The sequence below is a fragment of the Littorina saxatilis genome, linkage group LG13 (genome assembly GCF_037325665.1).
Source record: "Littorina saxatilis isolate snail1 linkage group LG13, US_GU_Lsax_2.0, whole genome shotgun sequence".
Taxonomy (NCBI): Eukaryota; Metazoa; Mollusca; class Gastropoda; order Littorinimorpha; family Littorinidae; genus Littorina; species Littorina saxatilis.
In genome coordinates this window covers 40,704,231-40,721,491 of record NC_090257.1, presented here as the reverse complement: position 1 = coordinate 40,721,491, position 17,261 = coordinate 40,704,231, and the positions used below count along the sequence as shown (strand labels likewise).

The 17,261-nt window shown below is 45.5% G+C and overlaps 1 protein-coding gene across 4 annotated transcripts in view; it reads left to right on the top strand.

The window, feature by feature from the left end:
• Positions 1–17,261, top strand: part of LOC138945745 (glycogenin-1-like) — a 40,573-nt gene that overhangs the window by 9,247 nt on the left and 14,065 nt on the right. For 2 of the 4 annotated variants that reach the window (XM_070317244.1, XM_070317243.1), the window contains exons 4-7: positions 737–899; positions 1,555–1,681; positions 10,092–10,272; positions 15,837–16,469. In XM_070317244.1, coding sequence (XP_070173345.1) covers positions 737–899; positions 1,555–1,681; positions 10,092–10,272; positions 15,837–16,469 — 1,104 coding nt within the window. Of the gene's footprint in view, positions 1–736; positions 900–1,554; positions 1,682–10,091; positions 10,273–11,054; positions 11,070–15,836; positions 16,470–17,261 lie in introns of all 4 variants that reach the window. The other 2 variants (XM_070317245.1, XM_070317246.1) reach the window with 2 other exon arrangements.

The following is a 17,261-nucleotide window of genomic DNA, read 5'->3' as shown; positions in this document are numbered from 1 at the left end:
TTCAATTGTTTGCTTGCTCGCTCGTTCTTCCGTTTGTTCTCTTGCTTGCTCATTCCGTTAGTTCCTTGTTTCATTCGTTTGGTTTTGTGTTTTGTTTGTGTGGTAGAAATGTCTTCTTGGATGTAGACACCTTAGTGAGTAGCTTTTGTTTGTTTCCTTATTCATGTATTCACTATTTGCTTGTTTGTTGTAAATTCTTTATTTGATCACGCATTGTTTACTACCAAGTGAAATGGGCTGGGTTATCCTGACAAGAGAGAAAGATACACACTCACAACAAAGACGAGGGAGAGGAGGGAGGGAGAGGAGGGAGGGAGAGAGAGGAGGGAGAGAGAGAGAGAGAGAGAGAGGGAGAGAGGGAGAGGGAGGGAGAGGGAGAGGGAGAGAGAGGGAGAGGGAGAGAGAGAGAGGAGAGAGAGAGAGGAGAGAGAGAGGAGGGAGAGAGAGAGGAGGGAGAGAGAGAGGAGGGAGGGAGAGAGAGGAGGGAGAGAGAGAGGAAGGAGAGAGGAGGGAGAGAGAGGAGGGAGAGAGAGAGAGAGGAAGGAGAGAGGAGGGAGAGAGAGGAGGGAGAGAGGAGAGACACACAGACACACACACACACACACAGACAGACACACAGACAGACACACACACACCTGCCAGTACAAACACACACCCCCACACATCCCTTTACCATTGCTTGTCAGTGTCAATGTGCAGGCAGTTCTATTGACCTGGCTGTTCTTGTGGTGTGCAGGTCTTACAAAACAGTGACGAGCTGTTTGATCGGGAAGAATTGTCTGCGGCTCCTGACGCAGGGTGGCCTGACTGTTTCAACTCCGGCGTTTTTGTTTTTCAACCGTCATTAGAAACGTACCAGCGGATAATGGCATATGCACAGTCCATAGGCTCGTTTGATGGTATGTCGCTCTTCATTTGTATGTTTTGCGGCATTTGGACATTGTTGTTAGCTGAAATGAACTGGAAGCATGACCAGCAATTTGGTTTATGCACTGGGGCTTACAATTTCAGAAGTGTTTGTTTATTTTGATGGGCAAAAGATGGAATAAATGCCAGTCATAATTTTATTTTATATTTTTTTTCTATAAATATTCATGGTGTTAGGGTTATTAGAGTTATTCACTTACAAAAAAAAAATCAAATGCGATTTTTAATCTTTTTGGAGTTAAATTGGCCGCATCCATGAGTAATGGTCTAGATTTTGTGATGATGAAAAGAATTAGTTGATCAGCCTTACTGACACAGGTTTACAATATTACAAGCTGAAAGGCCGTTAGGAGATGGCAGCTCTAGTTCTAACTTAAAAGTTAATTAGGGATTGGCAGCTCTAATTCTAAGTTTAAAGTTAATCTGAGATTGGCTGCTCTAATTCTAGTGTTAGTTGGGGATTGGAGCTTTAATTCCTAATTCTAGTTTGTAAGGAATTGGCAGCTCTATTTCTAAGTTAAAAGTTAGTTGTTCCCTTTTGCAGTACTTAAGATGTGTGAATAAGTTACAGTGACTGAATTGTGAATCAATCAAGATGCAGGCAAGACATATGTCTGTCGTTTGCAGGTGGCGACCAGGGGTTGTTAAATAGCTACTTCAACACGTGGTCAACACAGGACATCCAGAAACACTTACCTTTTATCTACAATGTTGTGTCTCAGGCATTCTACAGCTATCTACCTGCTTTCACACAGTAAGTCTGACATCGTCAAACAGTAACACTGGAACCCTCCTCATTTAACACGCACCCCCTTTTGTCTACAATGTTGTGTCTCACACAGTAATTCCATCGTCATACAGTAACGCTGGAACCTTCCTCATTTAACACGCGCCCCCTTTTGTCTACAATGTTGTGTCTCACACAGTAATTCCATCGTCATACAGTAACGCTGGAACCTTCCTCATTTAACACGCGCCCCCTTTTGTCTACAATGTTGTGTCTCACACAGTAATTCCATCGTCATACAGTAACACTGGAACCTTCCTCATTTAACACGCACCCCCTTTTGTCTCCAATGTTGTGTCTCACACAGTAATTCCATCGTCATACAGTAACGTTGGAACCCTCCTCATTTAACACGCGCCCCCTTTTGTCTACAATGTTGTGTCTCACATAGTAATTCCATCGTCATACAGTAACACTGGAACCTTCCTCATTTAACACGCACCCCCTTTTGTCTACAATGTTGTCTCACACAGTAATTCCATCGTCATACAGTAACGCTGGAACCTTCCTCATTTAACACGCGCCCCCTTTTGTCTACAATGTTGTCTCACACAGTAATTCCATCGTCATACAGTAACGCTGGAACCTTCCTCATTTAACACGCGCCCCCTTTTGTCTACAATGTTGTCTCACAGTAATTCCATCGTCATACAGTAACGCTGGAACCTTCATTTAACACGCACCCCCTTTTGTCTACAATGTTGTGTCTCACACAGTAATTCCATCGTCATACAGTAACGCTGGAACCTTCATTTAACACGCGCCCCCTTTTGTCTACAATGTTGTGTCTCACACAGTAATTCCATCGTCATACAGTAACGCTGGAACCTTCCTCATTTAACACGCACCCCCTTTTGTCTACAATGTTGTGTCTCACACAGTAATTCCATCGTCATACAGTAACGCTGGAACCTTCCTCATTTAACACGCGCCCCCTTTTGTCTACAATGTTGTGTCTCACCAGTAATTCCATCGTCATACAGTAACGCTGGAACCTTCCTCATTTAACACGCACCCCCTTTTGTCTACAATGTTGTCTCACAGTAATTCCATCGTCATACAGTAACGCTGGAACCTTCCTCATTTAACACGCGCCCCTTTTTGTCTACAATGTTGTGTCTCACATAGTAATTCCATCGTCATACAGTAACACTGGAACCTTCCTCATTTAACACGCACCCCCTTTTGTCTACAATGTTGTGTCTCACACAGTAATTCCATCGTCATACAGTAACACTGGAACCTTCATTTAACACGCGCCCCCTTTTGTCTACAATGTTGTCTCACAGTAATTCCATCGTCATACAGTAACGCTGGAACCTTCCTCATTTAACACGCACCCCCTTTTGTCTACAATGTTGTCTCACAGTAATTCCATCGTCATACAGTAACGCTGGAACCTTCATTTAACACGCGCCCCCTTTTGTCTACAATGTTGTGTCTCACACAGTAATTCCATCGTCATACAGTAACACTGGAACCTTCCTCATTTAACACGCGCCCCCTTTTGTCTACAATGTTGTCTCACAGTAATTCCATCGTCATACAGTAACACTGGAACCTTCCTCATTTAACACGCGCCCCCTTTTGTCTACAATGTTGTGTCTCACACAGTAAATCCATCGTCATACAGTAACACTGGAACCCTCCTCATTTAACACGCGCCCCCTTTTGTCTACAATGTTGTCTCACAGTAATTCCATCGTCATACAGTAACGCTGGAACCTTCCTCATTTAACACGCGCCCCCTTTTGTCTACAATGTTGTGTCTCACCAGTAATTCCATCGTCGTACAGTAACGCTGGAACCTTCCTCATTTAACACGCACCCCCTTTTGTCTACAATGTTGTCTCACACAGTAATTCCATCGTCATACAGTAACACTGGAACCTTCCTCATTTAACACGCACCCCCTTTTGTCTACAATGTTGTCTCACACAGTAATTCCATCGTCATACAGTAACACTGGAACCTTCCTCATTTCACACGCGCCCCCTTTTGTCTACAATGTTGTCTCGCACAGTAATTCCATCGTCATACAGTAACACTGGAACCCTCCTCATTTAACACGCGCCCCCTTTTGTCTACAATGTTGTCTCGCACAGTAATTCCATCGTCATACAGTAACACTGGAACCTTCATTTAACACGCGCCCCCTTTTGTCTACTATGTTGTGTCTCAGGCATTCTACAGCTATCTACCGGCTTTCACACAGTAAATCCATCATCATACAGTAACACGGGAACCCTCCTCATTAAATTACATATTCCTACTCCGAATCACATGTAGCATTGACACAATCGGAGATGCTAGGTTCTGTACAGGCTAACCGTCTAAGGGAAGCAACCCCAACCACAAAAGTGTAAACGTAGCCATGGTAATGCCCATACACCCGGGGAGTTACCTCCCCTCGTGCATGCCACGTCACCACTGCTACTGAACACGTGGTTCCTATCATTCGACCTTACAGCTTTCGAGGGAGCAGGTTGTTGTATTTTTTGGGCTCCCCTGTGGCTGCGCTGTTGGTGTTGTTTTGACACCCACCGGCCACGTTACCGTCTATCTTGCCTCCTGCTTCGTAGTTGGTGAGCTCTTTCCATTTTGGTCATTATTTTGACAGGAAATTTGTGGTAGTTGCTGATTTTCGTCCGTGTTTGGACCTGTGATATTTCAGTGACTACTGTTGGCCGCCATTTTTGTTGTCAGCATGAGTTGACAGATTTTTGTGGCTAGGCCATATCTTTTGGAGGTAAACGTAATTTTACCTTCTTACTTGCTTTCTGCTTTGTTTAGCTGGTAAGCTTGTTCCTTCTTGTCTTTAGTTTGACAGGAATTTACCTATAGTTGCTGACTTTTTTGTCCGTTTGGACTCCTAAATGCGTTTCAGTAACTTATCTTGTGGCCGCCACGTTCGGTTGCTCAGCTTTCCTGACAGCTTATTTATGTGGCTAGGCCTATGTTATGGTGAGGTTCTCCTTACTTTACCTGCGTTTTTGCCTTCTGCTTTGTTAGTTGGTAAGCCATTTCATATTTCGTCATTTCTTTGACAGGAATTTTTGTTTTTGCTTAATTTTCGTCCGTTTTGGACTTCTAAATTTTGTCCAGTAACTTATCGCTTGGCCGCCATTTTGTGTATCAGCGTCGCTGACAGTGGTTTACTTGGCTAGGCTTTAGCAGGTATCTACCAGTCCGTAGGACTTGTCGTGGTTTCGGATTTAACATGTTTTTTATGTTTTGTTCGTTACTCTTTCTGCCTTGAACAAACACTTTGTGGGGCAGTCATATACTGTTGTACGTCCTGTTTCTTCTCCTCGCCTTCTCTGCCGTTAGCAGATCAGGTGTTGCAGGTGTCTGCGTTATCTTTGTGAAGAAATTGTCGCGTGCCAAGCCTGCGTCTTCCGTTGGTCCCGCTGTCTGTGGGCGACGTCACCTTGTTGGCTTCTTTGACGCTTCCGGCCGAGACGTTGTCTAGGGCGGATGTTTTGCTTCTTCGTCTTCTACCGCTGTGGTTGGCGATTCAAGTAAGTCGAGCTGGTCCACAGGCCCTCGTGAGGCCGTCGGACAGTCCCTGCTGGGACACAGCTCTTTTCGGCGGGTTCACGACCCGCAAACCCCTGTTCAGTCGCACCCTGGCTTCACTGAAGACCATTGTGTGGCTGAGCAATGGCGGCAGTTGGTTCCGGCTACTTCTCCGACGTACGCACCCGCTGGGGTCGTTTCCGGAGTTGTCTAGCCGTTTCCGACTGCTGCGCTTCCGGCACTCGCCGGAAGCATAGGTCCCCCGATGTACGCACCCGCTGTGGTCGTTTCCGGGGTTGACCAGGTCCCCCGATGTGCGCACCCGCTGTGGTCGTTTCCGGGGTTGACCGGACGTTGCCCACCGGGCATTCGTCCTCTGTTCAGTCGCACCCTGGCTTCCTCGAAGACCATTGTGTGGCGGAGCAGTGGCGGTAGCCGTTTCCGGCGCTGCGCTTCCGGCACTCGCTGGAAGCATAGGTCCTCTGACGTACGCACCCGCTGTGGTCGTTTCCGGGGTTGACCGGACGTTGCCCCCCGGGCATTCGTCCTCTGTTCAGTCACACCCTGGCTTCCTCGAAGACCATTGTGTGGCGGAGCAATGGCGGTAGCCGTTTCTGGCGCTGCGCTTCTGGCACTCGCTGGAAGCATAGGTCCTCTGACGTACGCACCCGCTGTGGTCGTTTCCGGGGTTGACCGGACGTTGCCTTTAGGGCATTCGGCTTCCGGCCTCCGTCCTCGCATTCGGCGCTTCCGCTTTTCGCGGTCTCGTCTGGTGCTTTCCGGCTCCGCCCGGATGTACTGCTCCTTTCGCTTCCACTTCCTTCAGGATGTCGGTAGCTGAGGAGCAACGCCAGCCCTTCGGGCAGGTGTTGTCTTAGCCCTGGCCGATGTAGTCAGCGTTTCAACCTTCGGTTGTCGCGTCGACTGCCGTTCCGGTGCCGGCGGCTGCAGACTTGCCGTCTTCTCTCTCTTAGCCTGGTCAAGGCATGAGTTAGGACGACGTCGGGGGGGGGACGGATTTCCGGTTTTCCGGTTATGCCGTTTCACCGGCCTTCCACCAGTACGTGGACTTCGGTTTTTTCGCTGGTTGTGTCGGACATTCAGTCTGTCGTCAGCGATTCCACACGTGCTGGTTATCGGGAAAAAGGCTTAACGCTGTCCTCTTAGCTGCGGCAGAGGTCACGTCGAAGTTTTTTCCCGGACGGGGCTTCGGCCTCCTACACTTCCTGTCTGGAAGCATAGGTTCTCCATCACAAGCGCACGTTGTGGCTTGTCTGGGGTTGATCGAGGACTGGCCTACGGGCGTTCGGGTTCCGGCCCCAGTCCTCTTCTGTTCTGTCTCACTCTTGTTCCGTCGTGGGCATTTGTGTTTCACAGGGCAGCAGCCGTTGTCGGCGTGGCGTTTCCGGTTTTACTGGAAGCATAAGTCCTCCATTTCAAGTACACTTTGCGGTTTTGACTGGAGTTGACAGAGGACTGGCCTACGGGCGTTTGGGCTTCCGGCCTCAGTCTACTCTATGCAACTTTCGCTTCCGTTTTTTGCGGTTTTGTCTGCTGCATTTCCGGCTCTGTTCGGATACACTTCTCCTCTTCCTGACACTCCTTCGGAGGTCGGGGGGTGAGGAACAGCGGCTGGCCTACGGGCATTTAGGCTTTCAGCCTCAGCCGGGGCAGTCTTCACTTTACCTGTTGGGTGTTGAGTTTACTGCCTATTCAGTTCGGGTGGCCCTGGACGTTTCCCCTATTCACGACCGTCATTAGGGGGATGAGTCAGGTCTTTTTCCGGTTGGATGGTTTTCCGGTTTCCGGTCATCTCATTCATCAGTTTACCACCAGCAACTGTGACTTCGGTTGCGTTCGTAGCTGAGCTATTCTGGTTTTCAGTCTTTGGTCAGCAATCGAACACGTTCTGGATTTCCGTCGAAGCTCGGAGCTTCGGCTCAGGATTTCCCGTTGGGTGCATCGACATTGGTGGCTTCCTTGTTGGTTGACTTTGTTGTCGATGTCGGACTTCCGTTCCGTGAAGATAGGATGTTTTCCTACTTCCGGTTCCTTAGTCACCTTTTGTAGGTACCACGGTTTGCAGGTTTTGGCTAGGCCATCTCCTCCCGAAAGTGGTATCTCTAGTGTTTTGGTTCTGCCGCTGTTTCTACTATGGTTCAGTTCCGGAACATGCTCAGCCTTGACTGGCCTCGGCTACACGGGCTTCACCTTCTGTTCCTTCTTGCTTATTCAGCCTTTGGAACTTGCCTCCTTTCTCTACTCTGTTGGCCAGCCCTTGCTAGGGTGGGCATGGAGCAGATGAGGCTGCCCTTCCTTCACTACGCTCGTACGGCGGGTGTCGGAGGGACTCGTTTCTTTCGCATTCTCAGTTCCCTGAACAGTCAAAGAGAGTCGCTTAAACTTTGCCTGCAGTAGAGTTTCAGTCGAGTAGAGATCAGCAGGTCTCTGACTGCTTTACAAGGGTTGAAGGAAGGTAAGGCTAGCATACTCAGAAACATGCTTAGCAGAAGCATGCTCATTCCTCTGGTTAAGCTAAGCTGGCAGCCTATAGGCAGCCTTGGCTGGGCAACAGCCATTCCACGTTGCGGCGATGGTGGTTGTTGCCTTCCCGTTTCTTGTGGCTTCGGACTTCGTCTTTTCTTTCCTTTGTTCTCTCTTTTTAAGAGATTGGATAGGACGATTTTCGTTTGGGTGGGGTTCTCTGGATTCAGGTTACCCCTGTTTGGCCACAAACGTTTGGACTTTGGTCCTTGTTGTCTTTCATCGAGTCGGACTATGTCTTTCTCTAGTGATCAGACGCGTTCTGGTGTTTCGTCCAAACTTAAGGTACGCTTGAGTTGGCCTCGGAGGTAACATTCAGATTTTCCTGAGGGGGCATTGTCTTGGACAATGGATGTTTGAGGAGTAGTTCTTTGTGGCTTTCCTCCTCTCTCTCAGGTTTTGGCTACTCTTCTCCTTCGGGCAGAGGTTTAGCTAAGGTTTGGTTCCTGTGACTTCAGTCTTGGGCCTTTCCTCTCTTCTTCCTCATCTTAGTATGAGGCGAGTCCGGATGACGTCCGTTGGGTCGGGTTTCCTTACAGTCGCCCGGCTACAAAAGGCAACTTTGTCTAGGGCCGTTGTCCGTTTTTCTCCGCGTTGGACTCTGTCTTCAGACAGGGACAGACGCGCTCTGGGTTTCTGGCCAAACTCAGGTAGGCTCTTGATTTGGCTAGGAAGTTAACTGCCTGTTTTTTCCCTGAGAACGCTGGTTTCGGGAGTCTTATGGCTGGCTGGCTTCACGGTTTACGTTTACCAGTCTTGGTTTTCTGCTTTAGGTTTTTGATTCACTCTCGATTACCTTCAAGCAGACTGTTTTGGGAACATTCTGGCTTTTAGCCATTTTGTTTATGGTTGCCAGTCACATCGGTTTTGACCACCGTGAGTCCTCACTTCCGGTAGCTTACGCACAGTCGTAAGTGGCTGCTGTCGGGTGCTACCTCTCTCCCTGCGTTCGCAGGGACTGGTAGGGGATGGCTGGCGACCTTCTATTGTGAGTTTTCTCTTCGAGGTGGACTCTGGTACGTAGTGCTTGGATGTCTCTCTCTCGCTCTTTCGTGGGGATTGGTCACTCTTATTTTGAGCTGACTTCTTTCTCACAAGCCTTTTGGGCTTTACTACATCCCAAGGTTTGCAGACTTTGGCATGGTTGTCTTAAGGTCACCGCGGGGGTTCGTCCTTCTCAGTTGAGGGGACAACCTTACGCACGGATCTTCTCAGGACATTAGCATTTCCTTCCAATAAAAGGGGGGGGGGGGAAGCTTGTCTTTCCCTTGGCTCGCCAGGGTTATTAATCCAAGGCTTGGGTCTATTCCTGTGCTGTTTTTTACGGCTAGGAGATTGGAAGAAGTGCTGAGCACAGCTTTCTGGATCTCTGAGGTTGTCTCTTACGCTTTTGCCTGAGATACTTCTCGGCTGTCAATCAGGACTTTCCTCGGTTCCCTCACTGCCTGTTGGCAGTGGGCCAGCCCTGCCAAGGGCTTTTTGAGTGGGTTAGATTTTCTTTCCCACTGGGACCGCCCTGATTCTTTGGCAGCGGTCCAGGTTTTCGGCAAGGTTTTTTGAGTGAGTTGGATTTTTCTTTCCCACCGCCTTGTTGTTGCAATCTGCTACATGTGATTCGGAGTAGGAATATGTAATTTAATCGAAAATTTTATTGTAAATTTTCATTTAATAAATATACCTACCCGAATCACATAGTATATTCCCTCCCGCCAACCCCGCTTTTGATTTGGAGAATTTATTCTTTAGGTCGAATGATAGGAACCACGTGTTCAGTAGCAGTGGTGACGTGGCATGCACGAGGGGAGGTAACTCCCCGGGTGTATGGGCATTACCATGGCTACGTTTACACTTTTGTGGTTGGGGTTGCTTCCCTTAGACGGTTAGCCTGTACAGAACCTAGCATCTCCGATTGTGTCAATGCTACATGTGATTCGGGTAGGTATATTTATTAAATGAAAATTTACAATAAAATTTTCGATTTAACTTGCACCCCTTTTAGGATACTTCTTTCTCACATTTTCTCATGTAATGTCTGAATGTGGCTATGTTATTTCTTCTCTCTTAACTTTAAGACTGGATCTTCCATATGCAGATCCCTGGAACACCCGCCACACATAATGATACCTATGACACATATTTATTTCCACTTCTACTGGCTTCCTGCAATGTTTGAACATGCAGTTATAATTTTGAAAAACTTGCTTCAGTTACTTTGCTAGGATTTGTTCAAGTTTAAAAATGACAGCTACTTTCCATGCCTTGGGGGTCAACGTGTCCTTCTCCTGACCAAGCTCTCTTGTTATGACTGCTTCAGCTTTCGGGGGAAAATCAAGATAGTCCATTTCATCGGCGCCATCAAGCCTTGGCACCACCCCTACAACACAGCCACCAAGACGGTGACCACGTTTCCAGAGACGGGCCACTGCCAGGAATTCCTTCAGCTCTGGTGGGATCTGTTCATGGAGCTGGTACAACCCCGACTCGACCCCACCTTGGTAGGTGACACGTAGTTCACAGTGCTGATTCTTTGTTGGCAACAATAGTCATGCTAACAGGGATGGACACTGATAAAAGTTGAGGTTTACTGTTGGTTTCAGAGTAGGATTAACTTCGGTGATAGGGGATATGTTCGGATTAGCTTTTGTTTTTATTCAAAATTGTCGCTGTTTATGAGTGAAAACATGGGTTTTTTATGAACTCAACAACCACAAAAAAGAAGAGAGAAAAAGCGTAGCAAAGCATATGGTAGACTTTTGTGTCCATTCCTGTACCAATGAATTCAATAATGAAGGAAAGAATTAGGAATGCCTGCTTGTGTTCCATTGAATAATTGTGTGCGTTTGTGTTTATGCATGTCTATTTAGTTAGGTACAAACAAAGTTTGGTGAATGCCTTTGATTTACAGTGTTGTGAAGCCAATAACACAACTGACATTCAATTAATACACACAAAACAGACAACCACAAATAGATAAACAGTTTCTCAGAAAAAAATTATAACGCAAATCAATGTTTCATGAACCAGCAATTTTTGTGGTGGTCATCTTTTTGATGGTACATGTATAACAGTCGCTGTCATAGCTTGTGAAATATTGTATTTGAACAATTTAAAAAAAATTACATTTGATTTTCTTTGCTGGTGAAACTATGAACAGGTGTCCTCAAAAAAAGAAAAGAGAATAGCTCTGTATCTTGAACTTTTCTTGATTTTGTTTCTAACCTGAACCATACAAAATGTATTGAAAACGTGCCTTGTTGTCTTTTGAATGCTGCATTAGTTCATACACGAATTAGTAAGTATTCAGCTACTTCTGTATTACTGTATTACTTGAGTGAGGAGGGTATAGTACTAATTGTCATTTTTCACAGAATAGTACTAATTTTCATCTTTCATGGGGTAGTACACATTTTTGTAAAACAAATTAATTTACGGGTCTTGACAAGTTTAAATACACTTTTATCTGTGAAAAGATACAGTGACAAGACATTGAAAGTTGAAATAAAATTGAGATTGAACAGTGTTTTCAAAACAACGAAATGAAAATTGCTTTACACTTGCAGAAAGATAAATGTTTCCACACGTGGGAAGATATTGATTTCACATTGTGTAGGCTTCTTCCCTCTTTTTTGTAGGGTTTTTGTGTCAGATTTGTTAAAAGTTCAAGGAAAACAACCTGAAAAAATAATAAGATTGAAACTTGAAAAAGGTTCTTGATATCTGCTTCATTTTATGTTTTTGCATTCATATTTTTTTGTATATTTCAAGGCACCTCCTAACATGTTTCTACAACTCTGTTCATTTATTAATTTTCAAGGTAAATGACGAAGCCAAAATATAGTTACAAGATAAAAAATAAAAAAAATTGAAAAATATCTCTTGAAATCTCTTAATTTTTGTATTTCATATTTTTTGCTTCAAAAGGGAGACAAGGTAAGAGAGCAGTTGCTGGTTTAATAATTTGTGGTATTTCTTTCATTTCTTTTTGGCTATTTCATTTCATTGTTGTCGGCATAGCCAACGTTAAACTTTTTGTTGAATATCTAGCATGGTAGTTTGCACAAGTTCACGCCTTTGGTTTTAAACGTTATATGTGTTGTTGGGTGTACACTTCACAAGAGTAGTCAGTATACACGAAAGAGAGTTTAGAGCACGTTTAGTATTTTTTCTCCATTTTTACATGCTTCCGACACCTTGACAGTTGAGGACCTCATTTCTCATCTGTATCTCCTTTCTGACGCTCTACTTTTCCTGCCTTAGATGTGCAATCCAATCACTTTGCCCACCCTGTAATAAATCCTGCAAAAGAAATTGGCATTAACAAAGATAAGAACTCAAACTTGGTTAAGTAATATTGAGGTGGCAGTAGTTTTTTGTTTTCTTTGTATTTGCTATGTTCGTGATTAGAGACAGTTTCTTTTTCTTGTCAGCTTCCATGTGTTGTAGGATAAATGACTCCTTTTATTTTCTTGTCAGCTTCCATGTGTTGTAGGATAAATGACTCCTTTTATTTTCTTCTGCTTCTTGTTATCCCTTATCCTTCCTTGAGATTGTCTGGTCGGTGGTATTTCACTCTTTCTGATGACCCATCCTCTATCTTCCCCTAGCAAAAACCTGCACACAAAACCATGCGTGTATTGCAGATATTGTAGGAAAGATCTTTTTACTAGCACATTTCAAAATAATGAGATTATCTTGAAAGTGTGATTATTTTCTATTTCCCATCCCTTTTATACATGGAGGTTAAGAAAACAGCGTCATATGAGCCTGTGTCTTATTTTTCTCATTTTTAATAAATGAATATTTAATCTTGCTAAGGACCAATGCTGGAAGATTGTTTTTGTTGAATAGCTGTGAATGACAGTTAAACTGTGAGATAAAAGTGAGCTCTAGCTATAGTTCTCTAGCTGTTAACCTATTAAATACACACTTAATTCACTTCCCTGTCACAACGTGAGGAAAAAAAGGGTCAGCAATTGTCAACACAGATTTGCAAGAGATAACAGATCCAGGATACACTGAACGTCGTTTTGATTTTGACATATGCACAGGAACTGTTATCTTGCTGTAATCGATGAGCCCATTCATACAGGCTGTCATCAGCCTATACCAACCCTTTGCCTTCAGTCACGACCTAAGTGCACAACTTGCGTTCACTTCCATTATCAGTCTGTGAGGCAGGCTTGGAAGAATATAGGTGACTGAGTTCCGTTAAACATGACCAGTTCTGTCAAACATTACGTCTATAAAAGCGTCTGGTCTGGATTGTCAAGAAGTGGGTTAAGATCATTGTTTGCCCAGGGCGGTTCAACCAGTGACAGGCAGTAGTCATGAGGTGGCATTGTGTAGAATTTTGTGATGAGGTTGTAATGTGTAGAGTTTTGTCATGCGGTGGTATTGTGTAGAGCAGTGAATGAGTGCAGAATGATGAAATGGGGCGTAAGGGCTGTACTGGGAAACAATGGCTGAGCTTGGCACCAACATGTGCAGGTTATTTGAACACTGGCAGCAGACGCCAGAGAAGCACATGCAACTTTGGGACTGGTGTCCAGATGGGTCTTGGGAGTATTTCTCAATGTGGAGCATTTCTCAGTGTGTCTGGGATGGGGAATTTTAAGAAAAAGAAGTTGGGTAGTACCATTGTATTTTTTTTGGGGTGGGGGGGGGGGGGGGGGGAGAGAGAGGAGAGGAACAGTGTTTTGTGGCAGATGGTATTCAGCATTTTTGTGCTGAGGCAGCAGTACTGATTAGCTGACACTGTTTTCTGGGACCTCATTTAAAAAAAAAAAGTTCCTCCATTGCTGTTCTATTAAAAACATACTGTAGGTACAAATGAAACCCGACATTGTTTCCTGAGGCCGAACGAGAAAGTATTTATTTTTGTTTTGGTTGTTGTTCACTCTTTTGAAAGACTAACTACAGGAACAAAACAAACTACCCGACAGCAACGGGGATACAAATCTGAGTCAAAATCAGAAAGTTAAATAGGGTAAAATCCATGAGATGAGTTTGGCCACCAGTATCATGTTACCCAGAGCATCACAGATGTACAATCTAATCCATTGTGTTGGGTGTGAGTCAGTGGAATGTTCGAGTGTCCATGTACTGTCCACATGATCCCCCTGTCACCACTTTATGTTTTAGCCATGTGCTGACTGTTGTTTAGATGTTTTGGTTATTGCTTGAAATTGATTTTGAGCCTTGTTATAGTGACTGGGTGCTGTGTTTCATCCCTTGGCTTAATCGTGGCTTTGCCAGGCTCAAAGATTTCATGAAACTTATCCAGTCTTCTTTCTTTTAACGTCTGTTATTTTATGTATCCTATCCCTAATTTAATGTGTCCAGCTTGATTAATTTTGCGGTTGCAATTAGAAGGGCTCGCAGCTGTAGCCAAAGGGAAGAATAAGAGAAAACGTCAGGAGGCCAAGGGAATTAAGTTGTTTGAGTGTGATTGGGTGCTTCCGTGTATAATGGAGATATGTCGTGTGAGTTGTACGCTGCTTTTTCGTGTGGAAGGGGTTGGCATGGGGGGATGGGTGTCATTTTTTTTCAGGAGAAGTATTGTTTTGTGCAGGTGAGGACATTTGTAGGCTTGTGTGCAAGACTTGTTTGTCCAGTGCAGCGTATTGCTAGTTTTCATTCAGCGTACAGCGTAACTTTAGGAGATATGGCCAGATCTCACACAACCTTTTTGTCCACTCAGTCGCAACACTTCAGAAGGATGCCGGCCAACTGGACACTGAAAATGGCAAGACTTTCAAAAGAAATGACCTGTCAAATTTAACTTTTTTCTAAATCTTCTTACTAAGTAACCAAGTTCAGAATTGACTCCTCGGTCTGTGGTAATACCACATCACACTTTCAAGTTTGAAACGCACTCCCCCTCCCCCTTTTATTTTAAGAATCCTTGTTTCATTTTCTAACCAGATTTTTTTCATGTTATAAAAGTTAACCTCATTTTTTCCTCGTTTTTGTTCTGGGACGCCCTTTTCTTTTTCTAACTGCAGGTTATGAAGTTAATCCTGTTTCTGTCAACTTAAAATGTTGTGCTTTTGTCAAACCAAGTAGCTTTTGAACATGATCGAGCTTTTGTTTGCATGCGCTTTATTTTGTTTGTTGCGCCTGCTTGTTGCACGAATGTTGCGCCTGCTTGTTGCACGAATGTTGCGCCTGCTTGTTGCACGAATGTTGTGTCGGTAGTGAAGGAGTGTGGTAGTATAAATGTAGTTGGTAAAATTTATCTTTGGCTCTAAGGAGGAGGCAACAGTGATTTGAAGAATGACATTAACTCCACTGAAATAGACCGACTTGGAAACAACTTTTTCAGGTTAGTATGGGTTTTAGGAGAGTGAGTACTCTTGCTTTTACCGAGGTAAGTTTTTGACACATGCTCCTTGTCAATGTGTTTGACACACCCCTCGCTATACTTACTAGCCTGTGATGCCATGTGGGGAAAGTTTGACTTGGTAAAAGAAAGAATATTCACTCTTACATAACCCATACAAACTTGACACTTATTTGCGAGCAATTTGCTGGTAGTGTGTAGATAGGATAGCAAGCGTTTAGCCACTATGGAAGTCAGCTGTGTAGATAGGATAGCAAACGTTTAGCCACTATGGAAGTCAGCTCAGCCCACGCTGGGACGGGAGATATTGTAAAAGAGAGATCGCTCACTCCTTCTTTGGCCTTGCAATGGAAATTGAAGCCAGAAATGTCATTTTGACCAACCCACAAGAAATCATTGAATTGTCACAAAGAATTGTGGTCTCACATGCTTTCAGCATGTCCAATTTTTCCTGCCTGCACTATTATGACCAAGATGGCTGAAGCTTTTCCAGTGGCATACATTATGGATTGCTTCACCTTATTGACTAGAGTGAGAGATCTCTCTTTTGTAGTGTCTCTGCTGCCAGCTGAGCCGAGGCTGGAAATTGACCTTGTGGTAGCCAGTGGAGTCTTGCCATGGGATGGAACACTGCCCCAGAGGGTTAGGCATGGCAGGGAGGGATGTGTGTGTCTATGGCCGTGGGCTAGCATGCCGTGTGATCTGCTCTGTGTGCAGACACCCTTTATTCGCTATGAGTACGTCCTGCCCTCCACCTCCCACCCACCTCCTCCTCCTCCCTCCTCTGGGCATGGCATGGAGGGGTCTGACCGTCGTGAGGGCCAGCCTACATCCTATCAAGTCATGTACCCGTACGTGCCCCCGGCCCTCGACCAGCAGTTCTACACCCCTCCGGAACCTTGCCCTCCCCCACCTCCCCCTGCAGAGTGGGGTTCTCGGGAAGAGCATCATCGCGAAGAACACAGTGAAGGTCAAGGCTGTTCAGATTTTCCCAGGGTGGTGGACATGCCCATAGTGTCGCGTAGCTTTCACCATTACGAAACTCACTATGCCGAAGATTCCTTCCTTTTTGTGGACCCCGACTCCCCGCCACCGTCTGCGTACCAAAGCAGCCAGTTTGAGAGCAGTCTGGTCCATGAGGCGGAGAAGCTGCAGCCGGAGGAAGAGGGAGAACTTGTCGTTTCTGTTGAGGACGAGACTCCGCAAGGCGCTGCAGAAGACAGAACCAGTGTTGAAGCAAGTGTAGAATCCGGTGCAAAACAGACTAGTCAAATTTCTGCCGGTGATGTTAAACGTGAGACAAAGAAACAGGGTCCAAATTCCCATCAAAAACAGCAGAAAAAAGAGGCGGTAAGTCTTGAACCTGATAAGTCTGTTGCTGTGTATTCAACTGCAAATTGTGTATTCTGACGGTTGTAAATACAGGCGAAAATACAGGCGAAAACCCCCTCACCCAACAACCCGTCAACGGTGATAGTCAGAATTAGAACATTTTGAATCGCTCTTCATGCCACCACTGCACACTGCATCTCCCCCCCCCCCCCCCTTCACCATTTTTCTTGTTTCATTCACATCCCATCCCCACCTCACCCCCCATTATGGCATCCATTAGCTCCCTCTCCCCAAAAGGAAATAGGCCTGTCTACCTATATATCCATTTTCCCCTTCCCCCTATCTCATGTAGTACTCCCTGAATGCCCTCTGAATTCCCTTTGACCTATATATCAATGTGGGGGGGGGGGGGGGGGGATTCAGTGTGCAGTGGTGGCATGAAGAGCAGATTAGGTAGGCCTATAATCTTTGGGAGGGGGGGGGGGGGATGATGGCCAATCTGTCACATAGCAAACTGAAGTGTGAATGAAATGGAGAGAGGGGTGTGTGTGTGACAAGTGGTGGGATTTCAAGGTGGCAGACAGGGAAGGTTGGTGGTGGTGGTGGTGGTGGTGGGAGCAGCTGTGGTTGGAAAGGAGGGGAGATGGTGGTAGGTGGGTAGAGAGTATGTATGTAACCCTGACCCTGATTTGGGGTCATGTCTGATATGTGTGCCACACGTATAGCCAGTGGTTGTGCTGATCTGTGCACTCTGTAGTAACACACCACTATAGGAATGGAGAGAGGTATGCAGCGCGAAGGTGGGGGAGG